At 38.1% G+C, this 23,932-nt stretch overlaps 2 protein-coding genes across 3 annotated transcripts in view; one reads left to right on the plus strand and one right to left on the minus strand.

Annotated features, from left to right (window-relative positions):
- Nucleotides 1-3,518: 3,518 nt before the first annotated feature.
- LOC137628746 (COMM domain-containing protein 8-like) lies at nucleotides 3,519-18,534 on the minus strand. Of its 2 annotated transcripts, none has more exons than XM_068359927.1 (5): nucleotides 18,406-18,534; nucleotides 15,797-15,915; nucleotides 12,971-13,123; nucleotides 4,765-4,914; nucleotides 3,519-4,080 (listed from the first exon to the last, which is right to left on the minus strand). In XM_068359927.1, exons 2-5 carry the CDS (start codon nucleotides 15,851-15,853, stop codon nucleotides 3,889-3,891), a joined length of 552 nt encoding a protein of 183 aa, XP_068216028.1. In that variant the 5' UTR covers nucleotides 15,854-15,915; nucleotides 18,406-18,534; the 3' UTR covers nucleotides 3,519-3,888. The 2 variants fall into 2 exon arrangements, with proteins under 2 accessions (XP_068216028.1, XP_068216029.1); XM_068359928.1 differs by lacking the exon at nucleotides 18,406-18,534 and adding an exon at nucleotides 18,265-18,401.
- A 2,222-nt stretch (nucleotides 18,535-20,756) lies between these two features.
- Nucleotides 20,757-23,932, plus strand: part of Orc4 (origin recognition complex subunit 4) — a 43,190-nt gene continuing 40,014 nt past the window's right edge. The window contains exon 1 of the mRNA XM_068359930.1: nucleotides 20,757-20,894. The gene's annotated coding sequence lies outside the window, so the exon portion shown is untranslated. The remainder of the gene's footprint in view (nucleotides 20,895-23,932) is intronic.

Below are 23,932 nucleotides of genomic sequence, written 5' to 3' on the forward strand. Positions count from 1 at the left end.
AACTACTGTATATATTGAAATAGCTGATATTAAATTCCTTAATTCTTCTCACTGGGGTATATTTCCCTGATAAGAGGCGGTGAATTAGACGATTTTTATATCGTAAGAGGATTTATTGTCTAAATTAATTATCCTACAGGGGTAGGATAATCAATAAATTCAATCTATAGCCCTGCACACACACACACACACACACACACACACACACACACACACACACACATATATATATATATATATATATATATATATATATATATATATATATATATATATATATATATATATATATATTAATAATTGTGTGTGATTATGAAAAGTAAAATTCCACCTTCTCTAAAGACAAAAGATGGTCCTACCAATATTAACTTATGCATCAGAAACTTGGAACCTCTCTAAAACATTAGAACATGAACTATAACTATGGAAAGAATAATGACGGGAATAACACTAAGAGACAGGAAAAGAGCACCATGGATACAAGAGCAAACTTTAGTAGAGTACTGTATTTTGTAAGCGCATGTAAGGAAAAGAAATGAACATGGGACATATAATGAGAATGACATAATAGATAGGCATCAAGAATAACACAATGAGTCTCTTGAGATTGGAAAAGAACCCAGTGGATTGAGAAGCTAAGAAAATTTGCATGTATAGATGCTTAGAAAGACCATAAAAACGCAAGTGGAAGGACATGTCTGAGGCCTTTGTCCTCAGTGGACTAGTTATGGCTGCTGCTGATGATGATGATACATATGTATCTGCATGTATCATTATTATCTCCACCCATGTTTATTGACCCCAAGGGCCTCGATTAGATTTCGCTAGTCATCTATTTTTTTATTATAATTCAATATTTCTCCATTCATCGTCGCCAACTTCACACTTCTTAGCCCTCAGCCATGTAGGCCTGGGTCTTCCAACTCTTCTAGCACCTTGTGGAGCCCAGTTAAATGTTTGATGAATTAATCTCTCTTGTGGAGTGCAAAGAGCATGTCCAAACCATCTCCATCTATCCGTCACTGTGATCTCATCCACATATGACACTCGGATAATCTCTCATATAGTTTAATTTCTAATCTTGTCCTGCTATTCAACTTCCAATTTTCATCTGAAGGCTTTGTTCTCAAATCTACTAAATCTGTTGGAGATTGTTTCATGTCCATACAGTAACACTGATCTCACTAGACTGATATATAGTTTGATTTTTATATGTAATTTCAGATGATTTGATTTCCAAATTTTACTTCCCCTAGGCATTGCCTGATTTGCTTTTTCAATCTTTGCCTAAACTCCCATTCTAAAGACCCTGTATTAGAGATCATATTTCCTAAATACTTAAATGATTCTGCCCAATTAATCCTTTCTACTTCCCATGATATCTCATCTTCTATTGCATATCCAGTAATACAACAGTGACGATTTAACAGTAAATGAACAATACGCAATATGAAACATTAAATACTATGAACGAACAAGGTTAAACGACAGTGGGGGGGGGGGGGTGTCCTGTAGAGAGTGGGGTTCCCCTGCTATATGGGACCAGAAAAGCAGCCATCAAAGTAAAAGTAATAAGTAATCCATTCTCATCATATCTTTCTTCTATTTATCTTGAACCCCACTTTGTGATATTTCATGCATTCTGGTAAGCAAGCAGTGCAGATCCTGTGGTGTTCTGCTAATAAGGACAGCATCATCAGCATACTATAGGTAAGCTCATTTCATATTACCAATCCAGTTAAATCCTTCTCCACCATCTCCAACTATTCTATCCATTGCAAAATCCATGAAGAGGATAGACAACATAGGCGACAACATATTCCCTGTGAATACTCCGCTGTTCACTGGAAATTCATTTGATAGGACTCGAATAACATTAACGTGGCACTTGCTATGCTCATGAATAGACTTAATCAAATCTGCAAATCTTCCTCTCTCTCTCTCTCTCTCTCTCTCTCTCTCTCTCTCTCTCTCTCTCTCTCTCTCTCTCTCTCTCTCTCTCTCTCTCTCTCTCTCTCTCTCTATATATATATACTGTATATTAATAATTTTGTGAGTAATAATGAAATGATGAAATCTCTATTGGGTTAAAAAGGAAGATACATGTACCCGTCAAAAAGAGAGATGGATCTGTTATAACGACAGAAGATGAAGAAAGGCAACATTGAATGGAACACTTTAGTGAAGTCATGCATAAGAGATATGAAGGAAATAATTTGATTGCATACCTGAAGCTGAGGAAAACCTTGATGTGCCCATGAATGAATTCAGTGTGTTTGAAGTCAAAGCCATCATTAAAAAAGTAAAGAGATGGAAAGCCCCTAGATACGATGGAATAACTGCTGAGCTGATATTAGCTGAAAATGACGTGACTCCCAGAATACTTACTAGATCATTTTGTAGAATGTGGCGTGAAAAGGCAAAACCTAATAAATGAAAGTTAGGATTGTAGGTGAAAATTGCATAAAAAGGAGATCTGACTGATTGCAATAATTACAGAGGCATCAAACTTATGTCAGTTGGCATGAAAATGAATAGTATGCTCATTCTAAAGAGACTAGAGAGAAAGATTAATGAAAAGCCGAGAGATGAACAATCAGGATTTAGAAAAGGTAGAAGTTGTACTGACCAAATTTTCATTGTAAGACATGGGGTACAACAATGGGCAGAATATAGAAATTCAATTGTGATGGCATTTGTGGACTAATGAAAAAGTCTTTGATAGTGTGCACCAGCCAATTTTGTGGAGTGTCCTGCATTATGGAGTTCCTCCTAAATATGTAAATTTGATTAATTGTTCATGAGCATAGCAAATGCAAAATCAATGTTTGTGGAGTCATATCAAATGATTTCCAGTGAACAGCGTTGTACTCCAAAAGAACGTGTTGTCACGAATGTTGTTTATCCTCCTCATGGATTTTGTAATATATAGAACAGTTAGGGATAGTGAAGGATTGGATTGGATTGCTAACAGGAAATTAGCTGACCTAGAGTATGCTGAAGATGCTGTCCTTATTAGAACACCACCACAGGACTTGCAAAGCTTGCTTACCAGACTGTATGAAACATCACATGAGGTGGGGCTCAAGATAGATAGAAGAAAGACAGAGATGATGAGAACAGAACATGCAATGGAAAATGAATTATCATTGGAAGGAGAAAGGATTAATGAAGTGGAATCCTTTAAATATTTAAGAACTATGATCTCTAATACAAGGTATTTAAAATTGGTGCTTAATGAAAGATTGAAAAAGCCAATCAGACAATGTCTAGGTTAAGTAAAATTTGGAAATCAAATCACCTGAAATCGCATATAAATATCAGGCTATATGTCAGTTTAGTGAGATCAGTGTTACTGTAAAATGATGGAAGGCGATATGTTACAGCTTTCACAGAAGTTGACCTCCTTATAAAGCTACTGAATCCAGGCAACATCATTAATAACTACCAAGTACAGCACAGTACAGTAGTAGGTTTTAATGTACAGGGGATTTTTGTATCAAAATCAAGTACAGTAATTAATTAATTTTTTCTTTATTTGCTTAATTAGTACATTATAATTTACATAAAATATATAAATATTATTACAGATATGAAAATTCTTTGGCACTACATATCTATGGAAAGGCTAAAATTAAGCCATTTTTATTATATTTTCACATAGTTTCATATAAAATCTATTCAAGAAACAAAGTTGCCCGATGAAACCAGAATTCTCAAAATGTTTTATTTTCAAGTTTTAATTTCACCTGAAATTTACAGTCTTCTCATAATCATATTACAAATTAAGTTAAAGAATCCTCCTAATTTGCTGGATAACAAATTTTGATATATTTTTCTTAAAAAAATTGACTTAAACATTTTGAAATAAAAATCATTACAAAAACATTATCTGTCTTGAAATTGTACCATAGTCTGCTGGGCTTCCTTTAGTTTCTCCAGCAGCTTATCAACTTGTGCAGCAGACATCTCGACACTTATATTTCTAACATCATTTTCCAATTCCGTTGTTGAAGTGCGAAGATGAAGTGTTACTAAGCCTTCATTGAGATCCAAGACTTTGTCACTTGCAACAGCCAGCTGTAGAAAATAAGGGTATTAACAAAATTAAATGTCAAAACTAATCTAAAATATGAAAAGAAAGTATAAAAGTAGTGGTCACAATTGTCTGTACTACTATATATACATACAGCATACCTAAAGGTAGTACTCTCTACCTTACTGTGCTATTAACCCTTTTACCCCCAAAGGACGTACTGGTACGTTTCACAAAACCCATCCCTTTACCCCCATGGACGTACCGGTACGTCCTTGCAAAAAAATGCTAAATTATTTTTTTTTTTTTCATATTTTTGATAATTTTTTGAAAAAAATCAGGCATTTTCCAAGAGAATGAAACCAACCTGACCTCTCTATGAAAAAAATTAAGGCTGTTAGAGCCATTTAAAAAAAATATACTGCAAAATGTGTTGGGAAAAAAATAACCCCTTGGGGGTTAAGGGTTGGAAATTTCCAAAGAGCCTGGGGGTAAAAGGGTTAAAAGCACAGTAGTCTAAACTTGCATAGCTCTCTTACTTTAATGAAGCAACTCAGCCACTGATTTTCCCATGGTTGTCACTAAAAAGTTGTGATATACCACCAAAATAAAACTTGAAGTCTGGTGAATTGTTATTCCACAAATAGCTCCCATTAATGGCTCAAAAAAATTTTTAATCCATGTTTGTAAACAAGGTTTATATTTGTTTATAGTACAAGTGCACTGACCTTTACATTCCAATCAAAATCTCTGAGATGTAGTAAGTCTTTTATAGAATTACTAACGAGAGATTTTTTTATTTCAGTTCTTCTTGATTCAATAGCATCATATATTTCTTCTGCGATATCCTTTGATAACCGATGAAGTAACAACACAGTCTGAAATAAAGAATGATAATGGAAATATTAGTTTGACGACTGATTTTCAAATTAAACCTTGATCATTAGTATGCCACTTGATTATGTTGACAAAAAGTAGCCTATTTAAAGGATACTTTTCTTGAGTGTACGTACAGTGATGCCTCCTTACCCACTGAATTAGATTTTTTTTTAGACCTCCAGCAGATAATAGCTAATACATGTACTTGTAACCTCTATAAGGTACTGTAAACATAAAAATATTTCACACATATAATAATACACAGCTGGAAATGAAATGATAAAAGGTCAGTAATGAACTGTATTAATAATAACAATCTCTGTTTGACCTTCAAATACCTCTTCAATACTATGATTTGTAGGCTGATAAACATATCACTGTCAAAGAGCTAAACTATCCCAGTTGAATCTCAAGTGACTTGAATTATGGCATCACTAACTAAATACAAAATACAGTATTGAATATTTGAATTTAAGGGGAACTCAAATATGACTGCAACTTTAGTGAAACAAACAAACAGGGAAAGTCAAACAAAAAACAAAATTGGGAATGAAAAAGGATGCTCAAAATTCTACTAGGAATTGGCTCATGCTTGTTCTAGAATTACACCATTTCTTGTTACAAAATGTTATTTTCATTAGTAAAATAAATTTTTGAATATACTTACCCGATGATCATATAGCTGTCAGCTCTGCTGCCCGACAGAAAAAACCTACGGGCGGAATACGCCAGCGATCGCTATACAGGTGGGGGTGTACATCAACAGCGCCATCTGTCAAGTAGGTACTCAAGTGCTCGATGTCAACATAGAACCAATTTTCTCCTCTGTCCACTGGGTCTCTATTGGGGAGGAAGGGTGGGTCCTTTAATTTATGATCATCGGGTAAGTATATTCAAAAATTTATTTTACTAATGAAAATAACATTTTTCAATATTAAACTTACCCGATGATCATATAGCTGATTCACACCCAAGGGGGTGGGTAGAGACCAGCATTACATGTTGACATTATTATGAGCTAAGTATTCCGTATTTCATTTTAGCAGTTATTCAAAATAACAAGCATAAAATAAATAAGTACCTGGTAAGGAAGTCGAGTTGAACAATTACTCTGCCTTTTTAAGTACGTCTTCCTTACTGAGCCTCGTGATCCTCATAGGATGCTGAGCGACTCCTAGGAGCTGAAGTATGAAGGGTTGCAACCCATACTAAAGGTCCTCATCAAAACCTCTAATCTAGGCGCTTCTCAAGAAATGACTTTGACCACCCGCCAAATCAAGTAGGATGCGAAAGGCTTCTTAGCCTTCCGGACAACCCAAAAATATTAATAAAACATTTCAAGAGAAAGATTAAAAAGGTTATGGAATTAGGGAATTGTAGTGGTGGAGCCCTCACCACTACTGCACTCGTTGCTACGAATGGTCCCAGAGTGTAGCAGTTCTCGTAAAGAGACTGGACATTCTTAAGATAAAAGACGCGAACACTGATTTGCTTTTCCAATAGGTTGCGTCGAATATACTTTGCAGAGATCTATTTTGTTTAAAGGCCACGGAAGTTGCGACAGCTCTAACTTCGTGTGTCCTTACCTTCAGCCAAGCTTGGTCTTCCTCATTCAGATGGGAATGAGCTTCTCGTATTAACAGTCTGATAAAATAGGATAAAGAATTCTCTGACATAGGAAAAGATGGATTCTTAACTGAACACCATAAAGCTTCAGACGGGCCTCGTAAAGGTTTTTAAAATAGAACTTAAGAGCTCTTACAGGACATAATACTCTTTCTAGTTCATTTCCAACCATACGATAAGTTTGGAATATCGAACGATATTGGTCAAGGCCGAGAAGGCAGCTCGTGTTTGGCTAGAAAACCAAGTTGTAGAACATGTAGCCGTTTCGGATGAGAATCCGATGTTCTTGCTGAAGGCATGAATCTCACTGACTCTTTTAGCTGTGGTTAAGCATATCAGGAAAAGAGTCTTAAAGGTGAGATCTTTCAGGGAGGCTGATTGAAGCGGTTCGAACCTGTCTGACATAAGGAATCTTAGAACCACGTCTAAATTCCAACCAGGTGTAACCAAACGACGCTCCTTCGTGGTCTCAAAAGACTTAAGGAGGTCTTGTAGATCTTTATTGTTGGAAAGATCTAAGCCTCTGTGACGGAAGACTGATGCCAACATGCTTCTGTAACCCTTGATAGTGGGAGCTGAAAGAGATCGTTCTTTCCTCAGATATAAGAGAAAGTCAGCTATTGAGTTACAGAGGTACTGGTCGAGGATACGGATACTGACTTGCACCAGTTTCGGAAGATTTCCCACTTCGATTGGTAGATTCTAAGGGTGGATGTTCTCCTTGCTCTAGCAAACGCTCTGGTTGCCTCCTTCGAAAAACCTCTAGCTCTCGAGAGTCTTTCGATAGTCTGAAGGCAGTCAGACGAAGAGCGTGGAGGCCTTGGAGTACCTTCTTTACGCGTGGCTGACGTAGCAGGTCCACCCTTAGGGGAAGTGTTCTGGGAACGTCTACTAGCCATCGAAGTACCTCGGTGAGTTATTCTCTCGCGGGCCAGAGGAAAGCAACTAGCGTCAACTTTGTCCCTTCGTGAGAGGCGAACTTCTGCAGTACCTTGTTGACAATCTTGAACGGAGGGAATGCATATAGATCTAGATGTGACCAATCTAGTAGAAAGGCATCTATATGAACTACTGCTGGGTCCGGGATAGGTGAGCAAACTATTGGGAGCCTCTTGGTCATCGAGGTTGCGAAGAGATCTATGGTTGGCTGGCCCCAGGTGGCCCAAAGTCTCTTGCATACATCCTTGTGGAGGGTCCAATCTGTTGGAATTATTTGTCCCTTCCTACTGAGACAATCTGCTATGACATTCAAGTTGCCTTGGATGAACCTCGTTACTAGTGAAAATTCTAGACCTGTTGACCAGGTGAGGAGGTCTCTTGCGAACTCGTACCATGTCAGAGAGTAGGTCCCTCCTTGCTTGGAGATGTACGTCAAAGCAGGGTGTTGTCCGTGTTCACCTCCACCACTTTGCCTTGAAGGAGAGACCTGAAGCTTTCCCAGGTCAGACATACTGCCAGTAGCTTCTTGCAGTTGAAATGCATTGTCCTTTGACTCGAGTTCCATAATCCCGAGCATTCCCTACCGCCTAATGTCGCACCCCAGCCTACGTCCGATGCGTCCGAGAAGAGAACGTGGTTGGGAGTCTGAACAGTCAGGGGAAGACCCTTTCAAAGGTTGATAAAGTCCTTTCACCAAGTCAGACCAGACTTTATCTTTCCGGAAACCGGGATCGAGACCGCTTCTAGCGTCTTGTCCTTTTCCAGTGAAAAGCTAGATGATACAGAAGAGGACGGAGGTGTAGTCTTCCAAGTGACACAAATTGAACCACGGATGACAGTGTCCTAACCAGACTCATCCACAGCCTGACAGGGCAGCGTTCCTTCTTCAGCATCTTCTGGATGGATAGCAGGGCTGGGGGTTGATCGTCTTGTTCAGCAATGTCCTCATCAGAGGGTTCCTCATCCGAAACTGATGAGGAAACGGCAACGGAGTGGGCAACGTCTGACTCGCTGAATCCGGTCGCACTGGTGGATGCGTGACGGAGCCGGACACAATATCATGGTACTGCTGCACAGTCTGTGAACTGTCAACCATGGGGACGCGAGGAAGTACAGCGTCAACCCGAAACTGTCTAGACTGTCTGGGTTGTGCAGTCAACCCCCTACCGGGTTGCTGAGGTTGCCGCACTGCGTCACAACAAGTCACCTCTGCTGGTTGTTGAACGTCTTCCGTGACACACTGAACGTCCACAACCACCTCCGAGAGTCGCTTAACGTCAACGTGCGACTGGCAACCCACACTGGGTCGCATCGGTGGAGGAACCACCTCAACTGGCGGACGCGAGTAGGATACCTCAGCGTCAACAGGGCGCACAACCAACCGGTAGGAAGGTTGTTGGCCAGAAGGTTCTTCTCCGTAAAAAATCCTCTATCAAGGACACAAGCTTGGACTGCATGTCTTGCAGCAAAGCCCATTAGGGTCTACGGGAGCAGGTGTGGCAACAGACGGGGTTAGCGACTGAAGCGGAACCATTTACCATCCCTGGAAGCTTTGTTATGCTTTAATTAAAGTCCATAGGAGGCTAAGCAGCTTAAGGCTCCTCTCCAAATGACAGAGTCCTCAAAGGAATATCAGTAGGAGGGAGAACAGCACTTTCTCATCTACAGGAACCATGTCCGAGAAAAGCTAGGTTATCTCAGTGAGGGTCTCACTGGTGCATAAGCAGCAGACCAGAAGGCAACGTTATGTAACTGCTTGACAGTCTGTGAACTGTCAAAAACTGAACTGTCAACCACAACAGGTGCGTGAGGACATACAGCACTGGTGCATTAGCAGCAGACCAGAAGGCAACGTTATGTAACTGCCTGACAGTCTGTGAACTGTCAAAAAACTGAACTGCCAACCACAACAGGTGCGTGAGGACATACAGCACTGGTGCATTAGTAGCAGACCAGAAGGCAACGTCATGTAACTGCTTGACAGTCTGTGAGCTGGCAACAACCAAAGCTGTGTGGGGAAGCCTCAACTCCTGACTGACTAGTCTGCTGCGGGCGAGTGGCGGTAACCACAGTGGGTTGCGGAGGCTGACACACCGTGTCAAAACACGGCAGCTTGTGGTAGCTCACGCACGGCAACGGAGTGCTCCGTGTGTCTGTGGGAGTCAGCATGCGTCTGGCAGGGTCGACTGCGCATGGGTGGAGGAGCTCTCACAACAAGAGTGTGGGAGCAGGCAGCCGCAGCGTCTACTGGGCGCACAACCGTGGCAGGTTGTAGGCAAACGGGTGCATCGTCAACCTTCTCCGCAGTCGGAGTGTGGGAGCAGACAACAACCAAAGCGGAGTGGTGGTGCGTGGTGGGGACTGCCGTGGGTTGCGGAAACTAACGCATCGCGTCAAAACACGGCAGCTTGACTCCACCTTCCCACTGCTGATGCGGTAGCTCACGCATGTCAACGGAGGGTGCCGCACGTCGGCTAACGTCAACATGCGTCTGGCAGGGTCGACTGCGCATCGGTGGTGGAGCTCTCCGCAGCCGGAGTGTGGTAGCAGGCAGCCTCAGCGTGAGCTGGGCGCACAACCGTGGCAGGTTGTAGGCTAACGGGAGCAGTGTTAACCTTCTCCGCACGAAACTCCTGCATAACCGCAGCTAACTGAGTCTGCATAGACTGCAGTAAAGACCACTTAGGGTCTACAAAAGCGGCAACAGACGGAGCTACTGTCCGTTGTGACTGAGGGTCTAAAAACAGCTGGTGCGGCAACAGACAGAGTTACTGCCTGTTGCGGTACCACCTTGCCTCTCTTGGGAGGTGTGCAGTCGTCGGATGACTGCAGCGAGTCCGAACTGACCCAGTGGCTACACCTGGGCCGTTGGACTTGCGCGGAAGGGACCGACTTGCACTTAAAAAGCTGCGAGATGTGGTCCATGGTTTCTTACGAGAAACCTCTTCCGCAGACGAGGAATAAATGGGCTCTCTCGTCTTTGTGTGGGTGGGGCGATCTTGGGTAGATACGCCCGAAACCACGGAGGGAAAAACGTCTGTTCGTTGATCAAGGCCTGTGGAACCCATAAGTCGTTCGACATTACTTCTCCCCTGGGCTTGGGAGCTTGTAAGAGGTCCCGGACTAGGTGAACAACTGGCACGAACAGACGAACCCTCGGACGCAACACTGTAACACTTTGCGCATATCACTTTATCACTTTGATTTTCTGTTTTGCACTTATTTCACTGAAATCGAAACTTTAACTGATTTCTACCTGAAACACGCAATCCTATCCTTCATTAAAAGGTAGTAATTGCGAAAACAGTCGTACAATGCAACAGAAAACATATATAAAGATAAAGAATTCAGTGGCTGGGAAAGAGACTAAACACTAGATCAAATAAACTACATTTACAATCTCTCACCGCACATAGCCTGGGAACAAGAATAAAACCCTAGAAACGTTTTACCTTCTTCCCCTACAGCGACTAGGGAGGAGAGTAAAAAACGAGAACAACGTTACCAGCTTGAACGAAACGTTTATTCTCCTCTCTCTCCCTCCGTCTCTATCTCTCTCTCTCTTTCTCTCTTGATTTCCCACCTGAGAGAAGAGCCCAATTATATATCGTTAAAACATGTTATTTGCTAAAGGAAAAAACTGAAAGGTTTTCCAAATAAAAAGTTCCTTTAATTTAGAATTTAAACCATTTAAGCTAAGAAAGAATGAACGAAACGCCAGAATCGGTTTACTCTTACTGCAAAGTGAAACCGTGATACACTCTCTCTCTATCGTAACGATAGAGCGCATGTTGAACGTCCTGAACGTCAACAACTGCGTAGACTAAAAACTAAACGTTAGTTCATCTTTGAAAACAGTACGAGACTATCAAAGAAATTCTTTCATAAAACATTAAAATTTAAAAAGTATTAAATTCTTTAAAGGTTACTGTAAATACGATATAACGGGCTCAATGTTAATTAACTTCGGTTCCAAGTTAGGACCGCCTACTATCAGGAAAGGTCGCATATAAACAAACAAAAATTTATTGTTATATGTTTATAATAAATGGAAAGTTAATCGAAGAGGCCTATAAAGGCGGAGAGATATAAAATATATAGATCTATAACGTGTTAAGCAAAATTACCAAAAACCTAAACACACTTCCGTCTAAGGGAAGGGTCGGCCATTTAAAAGTGAAAGAGAGTCCATACTCTCTTCGTCACCATAATTAAATCTATCCAAAACAAGTTCAAGTTTTGAAATGAAGATAAAACCCCTGCATAGCGAAAGCTCAAAACTGGAATAGTGTACTTCACCAAATCGTTGTGAAAACAAATCCAGTTAGTAACAGCGTATTTAGTAGGTCTTGCCAGTGGCACGACAGAGAGAAAATTGGTTCTATGTTGACATCGAGTACTTGAGTACCTACTTGACAGATGGCGCTGTTGATGTACACCCCCACCTGTATAGCGATCGCTGGCGTATTCCGCCCGTAGGTTTTTTCTGTCGGGCAGCAGAGCTGACAGCTATATGATCATCGGGTAAGTTTAATATTGAAAAATTACCATTTGGATGTGATTAACCCTTTTACCCCCAGGCTCTTTGGAAATTTCCAATCCTTAACCCCCAAGGGTTATTTTTTATTCAAGCACATTTTGCAGTATATATTTTTCAAATTGCTCTAACAGCCTTAATTTTCGTCATAGAGAGGTCAGGTTGGTCTCATTCTCTTGGAAAATGCCTGAATTTTCTCAAAAAATTATCAAAAATATGAAAAAAAAAATTTAAAGCATTTTTTTGCAAGGACATACCGGTACGTCCATGGGGGTAAAGGGATGAGTTTTGTGAAACGTACCAGTACGTCCTTTGGGGGTAAAAGGGTTAAGAAGTTTTTGTCTCTTTCAATTTTCTTTCAATGAGCTGTTGTTGGTCACTTGTCTCAATATTAGAAGCCAGATGTTTTCAACACTGGCCTTGTCTTCTCTTGATAACAGAGACAGTCTGCTTTCAAATAGCATATATAAAATTATGGAAATTATGGTGCATACAGTACAGTACTGTACTTGCATAAGGACATATGCACATATTTTTATCATTCTAAATTTAATTTAAACAACTTTATAAAATTATGATACAGCTATTCATTAACCCTTTTACCCCCAAAGGACGTACTGGTACGTTTCACAAAAGCCATCCCTTTACCCCCATGGACGTACTGGTACGTCCCTGTAAAAAAATGCTATTTACAATTCTTTTTTTATTTTTTTGATAATTTTTTTGAGAAAATTCAGGCATTTTCCAAGAGAATGAGACCAACCTGACCTCTCTATGAAAAAAATTAAGGCTGTTAGAGCAATTTAAAAAAAATATACTGCAAAATGTGTTGGGAAAAAAATAACCCCCTGGGGGTTAAGGGTTGGAAATTTCCAAATAGCCTGGGGGTAAAAGGGTTAAAAGCTGTACTCAAGGTGTCCATATGAATGCAAGAGATTATAGTACGTACTTACTTGTTCTTTAGATATCTTTTGTAGTGCAATTTTAGTGGCTAAATCCTTTACATTTTGTATTGTTATCCAGAACTTGTCCAGAGGGCACTGGGAATAATCATTGTGGGACACTGGAACACCACCACAAATGTTGTCCACAGCATGATAAACAAACTGTTGAGAGAAATCCAACACATTACATAATAGTTTCATGCTCATTGTATAAACTAAAAAATAATAAATTTATAAAATACTATCAAATTTCTGCTTATTGTCATTCTTTAGTAGTACATACATACATATACCAAGGCACTTCCCCCAATTTTGGGGTGTAGCCGACATCAACAAATGAAAAAAAAGGGGGGGACCTCTCCTCTCTACGTTCCTCCCAGCCTGACAAGGGACTCAACCAAGTTCAGCTGGTACTGCTAGGGTGCCACAGCCCACCCTCCCCTGTTATCCACCACAGATGAAGCTTCATAACGCTGAATCCCCTACTGCTGCTACCTCCCCGGTCATCTAAGGCACGGAGGAAGCAGCAGGGCCTACCGGGACTGGGTCACAATCGCTCGCCATTCATTCCTATTTCTAGCACGCTCTCTTGCCTCTCTCACATCTATCCTCCTATCACCCAGAGCTTTCTTCACTCCATCCATTCACCCAAACCTTGGCCTTCCTCTTGTACTTCTCCCATCAACTCTTGCATTCGTCACCTTCTTTAGCAGACAACCATTTTCCATTCTCTCAACATGGCCAAACCACCTCAACACATTCATATCCACTCTAGCTGCTAGCTCATTACTTACACCCGTTCTCACCCTCACCACTTCGTTCCTAACCCTATCTACTCGAGATACACCAGCCATACTCCTTAGACACTTCATCTCAAACACATTCAATTTCTGTCTCTCTGTAACTTTTCATTCTTTAGTAGTAAAATAAAATAAATTAAATTCTCTGAAATGTTTCAAATATTTGCTTGCACCAACAAATAAACAGAAAAGCATACTTAATTAACTTTAATGATAATAGGAATTATATCCTCCGTAGCATAGTGTAATTCATTATTGAGCTGTAGCATATAAGCTAAATCAATTGTAAATCTAGTAAACTTAAGTGTTAATATTAGAATGCTGGAATTCTGAATGACGTTAGTTTTAATGTTGGTTAAATTCTCGATAAAAATTTTTTGTGATATTCTTCAACACTTTTACATTACTATTTTATAAGAACAGTACTAAGCATTTAAGTGATGATAAAAAATAAGGAATATCACCAATAGCAGCTTTTCTAGAAGATCACTCACTCCAAAATCAAACCATTGTCCTCTTGTCATGGGTAGTGCCATAGCCTCTGTACCATGGTCTTCCACTGTCTCGGATTAGAGTTCTCTTGCTTGAGGGTGCACTCAGGCACACTATTCTATCTTATTTCTATTCCTCTTGTTTTTTTTTTTAAAGTTTTTATAGTTTATATAGAAAATATTTATTTTAATGTTGTTACTGTTCTTAAAATATTCTATTTTTCCTCGTTTCCTTTTCTCAATGGGCTATTTTCCCTGTTGGAGCCCCTGGGCTAAAAGCATCCTGCTTTTCCAACTAGGGTTGTAGCTTAGCAAGTAATAATAATAATACATAAGAGAGCCTTCAAAGACTTTTCATGGCCTGGTAAGTGTTTTCCTTAAAGTGGCACATGCAGTGTCTACTTCTCTAGCTTACAAGGGTTGAAAAGATTCTAAAGTAAATGGAGACATGGATGACCTCATTGATTTAGTGGCCAATATGTCATCATATTCATAGACTATCCATTTTGTACACATCGCTTCCACATACAGCTTATCCCAAAGGACAAACGTCAGCTCATATTCAAGAGAATTCGTACACATCGCTTCCACATACAGCTTATCACAAAGGACAAATGTCAGCTCGTATTTAAGTGTAACCTCTGCAAACACATGTTGAATTTTATCTAGCTCAACGCCATTTCTTTCTACATTTATTTTGAAAATCATTAATTCTTGGATTGCATTTTCTTTCCTTACACTTCCAGGCCTTGCAATTCTCTTTATGTGTTTTCACTGAGAAATAGAGCTGTCATTCCTTTTATGATTATCTCCTATCATTCTCCATTCATTTCCTTTTTGTTGTTTTTCCAGGCCTAGTCAAGAAAAGAGCACTAGGTTACCTTTCTCATAGGTCTTTGATTTTAATATGTGAGCACTTTACTCTTCTGAAAGTATAAATTCAATCATAGTGTAATTAAATACATACTTTTTGATGGCAATGAATCTAATAAAAGAATTTTATTTGAAATTATAATGTACTTTCACTAGAGATCTGAAATACTCATGCAAAAAATGTACATGAGAGCATCTAAAGGTTTAAAGGTCGCTCATGAATGGCAGAGGTAAGGGACAGTGACATTGCCCTAGCAATCAGGACAATGCCCTAGAGACTGACCATATATTATATGATCAGCGCCCAAGCCTTCTCTCCACCCAAACTAGGACCACGGAGGGCCAGGAAGTGGCTGCTCATGACTCGACAGATAGACCAATAGGCTCCCCCAAAACTTAGCTCACAAGGACGGTAAGGTTGCAGACACTAATGGCACTAACGAGTCTGAGCAGGACTCGAACCCCTGACTGGCAAACACCAGGCAGAGACGTTACCAATCAGGCCACAGAACTTCATAAGGTATGCCTGATGGGCACCGCCTCCAAAACATGAACTGATCACAAGCCAAAATATGTCATTGTTTTTGTGTTCTTGATAAATATGCAAAACATTTTCCTTTTAGCATGTTAAAAGTATTTAATGAAAAAGGACGTAAGAATGTTAACAATACCTTTAAAATGTCCGAATTTGGCAGAGTTGCAAGTAAAGCAAAGTTATCAGCATCCATGGTCCTTCATCAGTGTCTTAAGTAGGATGCTGAACTAATGCTTTGATAACAATGATGAAAACCTGAAAAACAAAAAACAAAAAATATTATTTGCTTCCAAAAGCTTTTAATGGTGTTAGGTAGTAGGTTGGCCAGGGCACCAACCAACCGTTGAGATACTACCGCTAGAGAGTTATGGGGTCTTTTGACTGGCCAGGCAGTACTACATTGGATCCTTCTCTCTGGTTACGGTTCACTTTCCCTTTGCCTACACATACACCGAATAGTCTGGCATATTCTTTACAGATTCTCCTCAGTCTTCATACACCTGACAACACTTGAGATTACCAAACAATTCTTCTTCACCAAAGGGGTTAACTACTGCACTGTAATTATTCAGTGGCTACTCTCTTCTTGTTAAGGGTAGAAGAGACTCTTTAGCTATGGTAAGCAGCTCTTCTAGGAAAAGGTAGTGCCGTAGCCTCTGTACCATGGTCTTCCATTATCTTGGGTTAGAGTTCTCTTACTTGAGGGTACACTAGGGCACACTATTCTATCTAATTTCTCTTCCTCTTGTTTTGTTAAAGTTTTAATAGTTTATATAGGAGATATTTATTTTAATGTTATTCTTAAAATATTTATTTTTTCCTTCTTTCCTTTCCTCACTGGGCTATTTTCCCTGTTGGAGCCCCTGGGATTATAGCATTCTGCTTTTCTAACTAGGGTTGTAGCTTAGCAATTAATAATAATAATAATAATAATAATAATAATAATAATCTTTTCATTGTAATAATTGAAATCTTAGGCTTGTGAATAGAATATATATTGTACTACAGATTCCAAAGAATTTTTTTTAACAAAACCCAATTCTGTAAGAGTATTTGGTCAAAATAATCATAAAAATTTATTAACCCTTTTACCCCCACGCTATTTGGAACTTTCCAACCCTTAACCCCCTGGCATTTTTTTTTCAAGCACATTTTGCAATATATATTTTTTAAATTGCTCTAACAGCCTTAATTTTTGTCACAGAGAGGTCAGGTTGGTCTCATTCTTTTGGAAAATGCCTGAAGTTTCTCATATGTTATCAAAAATATGCAAAAAAAATGTAAATAGCAGTTTTTTGCAAGGACGTACCAGTACGTCCATGGGGGTAAAGGGATGAGTTTTGTGAAACGTACCAGTACGTCCATTGGTGGTAAAAGGGTTAACTTAAGTTATTGTATGAACAAGTAATTACGGTATTACCTTGACCTAGAATACTTTTATATATTCTCCCTATGAAATGATGAACAATTAAAATTAATATTAATATAGTAATACTGAAGAAAGTACTGAGTAGAATGTAATGCATTTTGCTATTTGATCCAATATAATTTCCATAAATGTTTCCTAGCTAACCTAGGCTAACAATCGAATATCTTAACAATGACACTTTAGGTTAGGTTATAATATATGCCTGTAATTTCTGACATCTGGCCCTCTGGTTCATGTTAGTTGTGAGGGAATGAAGGTTAGGTTAGGTTATAATACAACCCTGGAGGTGTATGTATGATAGCGGCCACCTGTATGTATTATTACATCTAACACAGAATACAGCAGTGTAAGGGGGGTTGCAGGGGCCATTAGCCTCCCCGTTAAGTAAGTAGGTAAGGACCCGGCTTGTAGGTTAGGTTAGGGGGGAAACTTTAGGTTAGTTGATGTCCATTTTTAATCCACGCGGTAGGAGCTGGCCGCTAATATACAAGGCTCCCAACCCTGTAATTATACATTCTTATGTTTCAAATGTAGTTTATTGAATGTTATTAATAACACAAAGAAACTATTTACTGTGTTTTCCGACTGGATATTGTGTCATTATCCATATCTATGGGAGTATGTAGAACGTGGGGACAGGTAAAACTTTCTCATTATTATTACTAGCCAAGCTACAACCCTAGATGGAAAAGAAGGATGTTATAAACCCAAGGGCTCCAACAGAGAAAAATAGTCCAAAGAGGAAAGAAAATAAGGAAGTAAATAAATTATATGAGATAAAACTAACAATTAAAATAAAATCCTGTTGGAAAAGCAGGATGCTATAAGCCCAAGGGCTCCAACAGAGAAAAATAGTCCAAAGAGGAAAGAAAATAAGGAAGTAAATAAATTATATGAGAAAAAACTAACAATTAAAATAAAATCCTGTTGGATAAGCAGGATGCTATAAGCCCAAGGGCTCCAACAGAGAAAAATTGTCCAAAGAGGAAAGAAAATAAGGAAGTAAATCAATTAAATGAGAAAAAACTAACAATTAAAATCCTATTGATTCTTTTAAAGAGAGCCACTGTTTTGAATCTGCTGCAATAGTTATAAATGCGTAAAACTCTATATAACCTATTGAAAAAATAAATAGTTCATTTATTGGGAGAGAAATTAAATTTTCGTACTATTACCTTCTTAATTCTTAAGCTCTTATCAATGTCAAATCACTATCAGCACCGCCCCTTCAACGCCTCTGTTATTTCAAGTCTTATGTAGATCTGACGATCACTAAAGATCTAACATTGTTAGCTAACCTTCAAATTTTTGCATACCTTTAAGTAATTCTTTTATAATTCTCCCGAAATTGTCTATGTCAAGTCTTAAAATGACAGTTGACACTTTGACAGTTGATTTCGTTTAACCAGGGTTACCAGATGATTTCCACTGGATTATCGTACATGAGACTTAAAATTATCGTTTTTTAACCAAAATTATCGTACACAGTTTCGATAAAATTATTAGGGTGTTACATGATTGACTTATTTCAAAAGATTTTAGTATAATTGTTTAATTAAACCCACACACACCTACATTGTTTATACCTTAGGTATGTATCGTACATCGTACCGGACCCAAAATAATCGTACGTGTACGATAATTATCGTACGTTTGGCAACCCTGCGTTTAACAGAATTTCAGAACCAAAACAGTAACAGTTAGCCGAGTTGTGTGCTTTGTAACAGCTCCTCTTCTTTTGTAGGAGAGATTTGTTAACTTTAATATAAAGATGAAATAGAAGGACATCTAAAAAGTAATAATGCCATAGAGGATAGTCAGGCGGGATTTACAGAGGGAGGAAGGATTGAGGATAATATAATCATCTTACAGTACATGGTCGAAGAAACTTTCAAAAATAAGAAAAAAACTCATAGTTGCCTCTGTAGATTTCAAAAAAGCCTTCGATTCCATAAAAAGGAAAGCGCTGATAGAAACATTAAAGCAATATAAAGTACATACTAGTATAATTAACTCTATAACTGAAGTATATGTGGGAGACTCTACTACGTTAGACATAGGGGAAGGAGTAGAAAAAAAATTGAGCGTTAGTGGAATAAAGCAAGGCTGTACTGGCTCTACAACATTGTTCAAATTAATTACTTATCAGATTATAAAACAAGTAGAAAAGGGAGGTAATGGTTTTAAAAATGATATTATAAAGCTAGTAGTAGTATTTTTTGCTGACGATGTCCTAGTGCTTCCTGAGAGTATGGAGGATGCTGAATTGAACATAAGGAAAGTGATAATTTATATAGGACACATCTGTTTTGACGTTGTTACTGTTTTTAGAATGATTTATTGTTAATTTATTCCCATCATTTATTTATTTCCTTATTTCCTTTCCTCATTGGGCTATTTTTCCCTATTGGAGCCCTTGGGTTTATAGCATCTTGCTTTTCCAACTAGGGTTGTAGCTTGGCTAATAATAATAATAATAATGATAATAATAATAATGATAATAATAATAATAATAATAATAATAATAATAATAATAATAATAATAATAATAATAATAAGAGTAGTAAGCAATATTATACACTTAGGTATGAAGGTAGAGGACAGTAGGAATATGTTCAAAACACAGAAAAGTGAAATGATAGTTAAGGCTCAAAGGCTAGCTAATCTTACGTATTCAATCATAGAAAAAAGTTTTAATAAAATACTGATAGGGAAAACATAATGGAAAAGTGTAGCGCTACCTTCTATATTATATGGAACAAATGTAATTAACTTAATGGAAACTGAAATAGAAAGGTTGCAGAGAATAGAGAATGGAATGTATAGAAGGATATTAGCAATTGTAGCCTTGAGAGGGGATGTAGGAGCATCTGCTATGAAAACAAGGGCAATTGATGGAAAGCTGAGGTACCTTAATAGGATTTATAAGGGAGAGAAGGACATACTAACAGCAATAGTCAATGATATGGAAGAAATAGAGAGGAAGTGGTGGATGCATGTGAAGTATGGTGAAGAATGTGGGGTGGTGATGAGAGAAGTCAAGAGATGTACGAAAGAGGATATAGAGAAGAGAACAAGAGAATGGGACACAAGCAAATTGAAGAGTGAAATTGAGTGCAAGGAGAGTCTAATTCTGTATAAAAACTGGAAAAGTGAAATCAAGGAGGAAGTATATGGCAACACATATTCGTCACTTTTATTATTCAGAGCAAGGACAAACAAACACATTGGGTTTGAATATATATAAGAAAAGACACAAAGGTGTAAATATAAACTGTGTATTCTGTGATGTAGAAGAAAATACTAACCACTTTATGTTATATTGTCCACAGTTTAGTGATATAAGAATAAAAGCAATTGAGCTCCAACAACCATACGAAGATAGTACACAAACAGTTGGAAAATTCCTTTTTTTTTTCTGAAGAAAATATTGAAAATAAGAAAAGTGTACTACAACAAACGTGGATGAAAAGAGAAAAACTAGTGAAAATTAGTACACAAACAGTTGGAAAATTCCTTTTTTTCTGAGGAAAATATTGAAAATAAGAAAAGTGTACTACAACAAATGTGGATGAAAAGAGAAAAACTAGTGAAAATAAGCACACAAAACTAAAAGACACAGAGGCGCCGTTGCAAAGGCGAAGCCTCAACCTGAATCTGATGATTCTGATCTGATCTGATTAGAGCGCGGGAAGTACAGCTGTGACTACTAGTTATAATTTTCCTCAGTTAATTTCATCAGAATTCTTTGATATTCTCATACATTTACAAGTGAAGAGGTATTATTGCGGTGGCATAGGCTGTTGTAAGTATTTTTGGTAAATATATGCATTTCTGAACATGATTATTGGGCAAACCACCCGTTCTTTGGACCCCCATATATAAAGACAATTATGGGGGTCACCAGTTGGAAACCGGAGTTTTCTGTGTCGGGAAATGTCATATATGAGTGATTTACTGCAATAATAATGGTCAGGTATACAAAATAAGCTCAAGATAAGTTGGAAAAAATATGGTCAAGTTTTATTGTATTACAAATTCTCATTTCGAACAGAAAATATATGTTTTCCTGTCGTAAAAAACGTGATTTGACCGAATTTGACCTTCATTTCGACCACAAACCAACAGAACAACCAATTCGACTAACTTTAAGTAGCCGAACTGGTTGTTGTTATGGATGAAATGAAGGCGAAAACCAGTTAAATCACGATATTTTCTACAGGAAAAAATTTAATTTCCGTTAAAATTTTGGTTTCATTGTAGTTCATTACAGGGCGATGTAACCTTGGAAAACAACTACTTTTTCTTATAGTAAAAATTACGCTCTCTTCGGAAATGACACTCGTTCCCGTCGCATGTGAATAGTTTCAGAAATATATATACATCTATATCCCCCGATAATGGGGGACCCCCAGTGGGAACTCGGGGTTTTGGGTGGGGAAAACATACTGGGGAATCGATATATAAACGTAAAACAAGCCTTTTCTTCTCTATTCATTACCTTCTTGAAATTATAATAACCGGAGGAAAATACAAAACAGTATATCTGAATAAACTTTGGAGGCGCCGTTGCAAAGATTGTGTCATGAAAAAATACAGTAACCAGTGCTGCCAACGTCCGATGTAGATCAAATTTTATTTTGTGACCTGTCATACTACTAGGCTAGGTTAGGTGGGTTTGTTAGGTTCTGTGCCCTTTTTGTACTTTTTATATATTGGGTAAAACTTATATGGAGAAATTATTTAAAATTCGTATGGAAATATCTATCATTGCTATCGTTAGTAATGTCAGCGTGCCGTTGGTAACTCTGTGTACCATACGTCAACGTTGGTAACACTGTGTATTATTGGTAACGTTGCTAATGTTATCATTCGCAGTACATTCGTAAGAAAAGTGACACCATGCAACTTAAAGTTAGCCTAATTGGTTGATCTGTTTGTTTCCGATTGAAATGAACAGCAAATTTGGTTAAATCACGTTATTTACTATAGGAAAACTTATATTTTCTGTTCGAAATCTCACCCTGTAATACAATAAAAATTACCAAAATTTTTAAATGTCTTTTATTACATATATTTTATTAAAATTTTTAAATATAATGACTTGTTCAAATTCCGTGTCACTTCACTCACGTATGTACTGCGAACGATAACGTTAACAACGTTAGCAATGATACAGAGCGTTACCAACGTTCTGGTGGCATTGCTAACGTTAGCAATGCTACGGTAATATTATCATGTGTATTTTAAAGAATTTTTCCATATACACTTTACACAATATATAAAAAGTTACAAAAAGGGTACAGAACCTAACAAACCCACCTAACCTAACCTAGAAGTTCCCAGGTCACAAACTCAATATACAGTAATGTCTTTTGTTATATATATCATGTTAAAATGTTTAAATATAATGACTAGTTCAAATTCCATGTCACTTCACTCACGTTACGATAACGTTAGCACTGTTACGGTAACATTAGCGACACTATATATATAATGGTTCTTATTCCGCCACCGGTTCACTTAAGCTCGTAGGAAAACTGCACATCAAGCTCGTATATACTGGCAAGCGGTAATGTTGAGCTGCGTACTCTAACATTAGCAATGTTACTCTAACATGTAATGTTACACTAATATTAGCAACGTTAAATATAATGCTTCTTGTTCCGCCACTGGCTCGCTTATGATCGCAGGAAAATAAAATATCAAGCTCGTATGCACTGGCAAGCGGTAATGTTGAGCTTTGCACTCTAACAAAATATAGTAAAACTAACACATTAAAATTAAAGAAATTAATGACTTACTTTTATGACCGTGACGACGAAACTTGTGGGTCACTGGGGTGTTGTGACTGAGAGTCTGTGGTGTCTTGACTTCTTTGCCTAAGTTTAGTACTGCACTTGAAACACTGTAAACGTTGGTATATTACATTACGTGATTTAAGAAAATTATCAACATTGGAATTCACCAAAATACTTTCAGGTATAGATTACTGCAGTTGTTACAATTTTCTTAAACTTCCATCGTAAAATACGCAAAAAGACCACTTAAACTAACAAAGACCTGACTTTGACAAAGGTTTCCACAGAAAAGGGTTTGTTGGAAGGTGGGGCTAGGGAAATATTAACCCCCCTGTGCAAACTTTCCATACGTATGGGTTCGTGATTGGGTAACAGAAAAGCAACGGAGTCTAGAGAGTAAACATGAATGAACCAGAATGGGAAACTTGTCCAGAGCAAGTATTTATGTGAAATCTGGGAGTGACAAGGTAATAACAAAATGTATAAAAGTAATATAGCAAGATAAAATGGAGTGTATGATAAATAATATTTGATGGGAATATAAAATGAGGTGATTTTATAAGGTATCGGATAATAAAACGAGTAATACTGGGGTCAAAAGTAATATGTATACGAGGGTATTACATAAAAGGGATGATAATAGTTGTATTGGTTCAAGTCATATACTTGAATAAACGTGTGAAGTCGAATAGTTAAATTCGACGGCTAGAGAAGAAGAAATCCTATTGGTGGTGGTGGAGCCTATACGCAGGGGGGGGGGGAGATTGTGCGCAGAAGGTCGAAACCTGCTATGTACAAACGAACGAATGGGAGCGACTACAACTGACAATAGAATGACAAAAAATAAATGAAAAACACTGCTAATGTTAGCATGTTATGCTAACATTGCCGCAACTCTATATCACACGTTGGCAGGTCTGGTTACCGTATTTTTACAAGAGACATAGCCTTTGCAACGGCGCTTCCAAAGTTTAGCTAGTCATACTGTTTTGTCTTTTCCTCCATTTATTATACATCCAAGAAGGTAATGTATAGAGAAGAA

This window comes from Palaemon carinicauda, chromosome 36 (assembly GCF_036898095.1).
Source record: "Palaemon carinicauda isolate YSFRI2023 chromosome 36, ASM3689809v2, whole genome shotgun sequence".
Taxonomy (NCBI): Eukaryota; Metazoa; Arthropoda; class Malacostraca; order Decapoda; family Palaemonidae; genus Palaemon; species Palaemon carinicauda.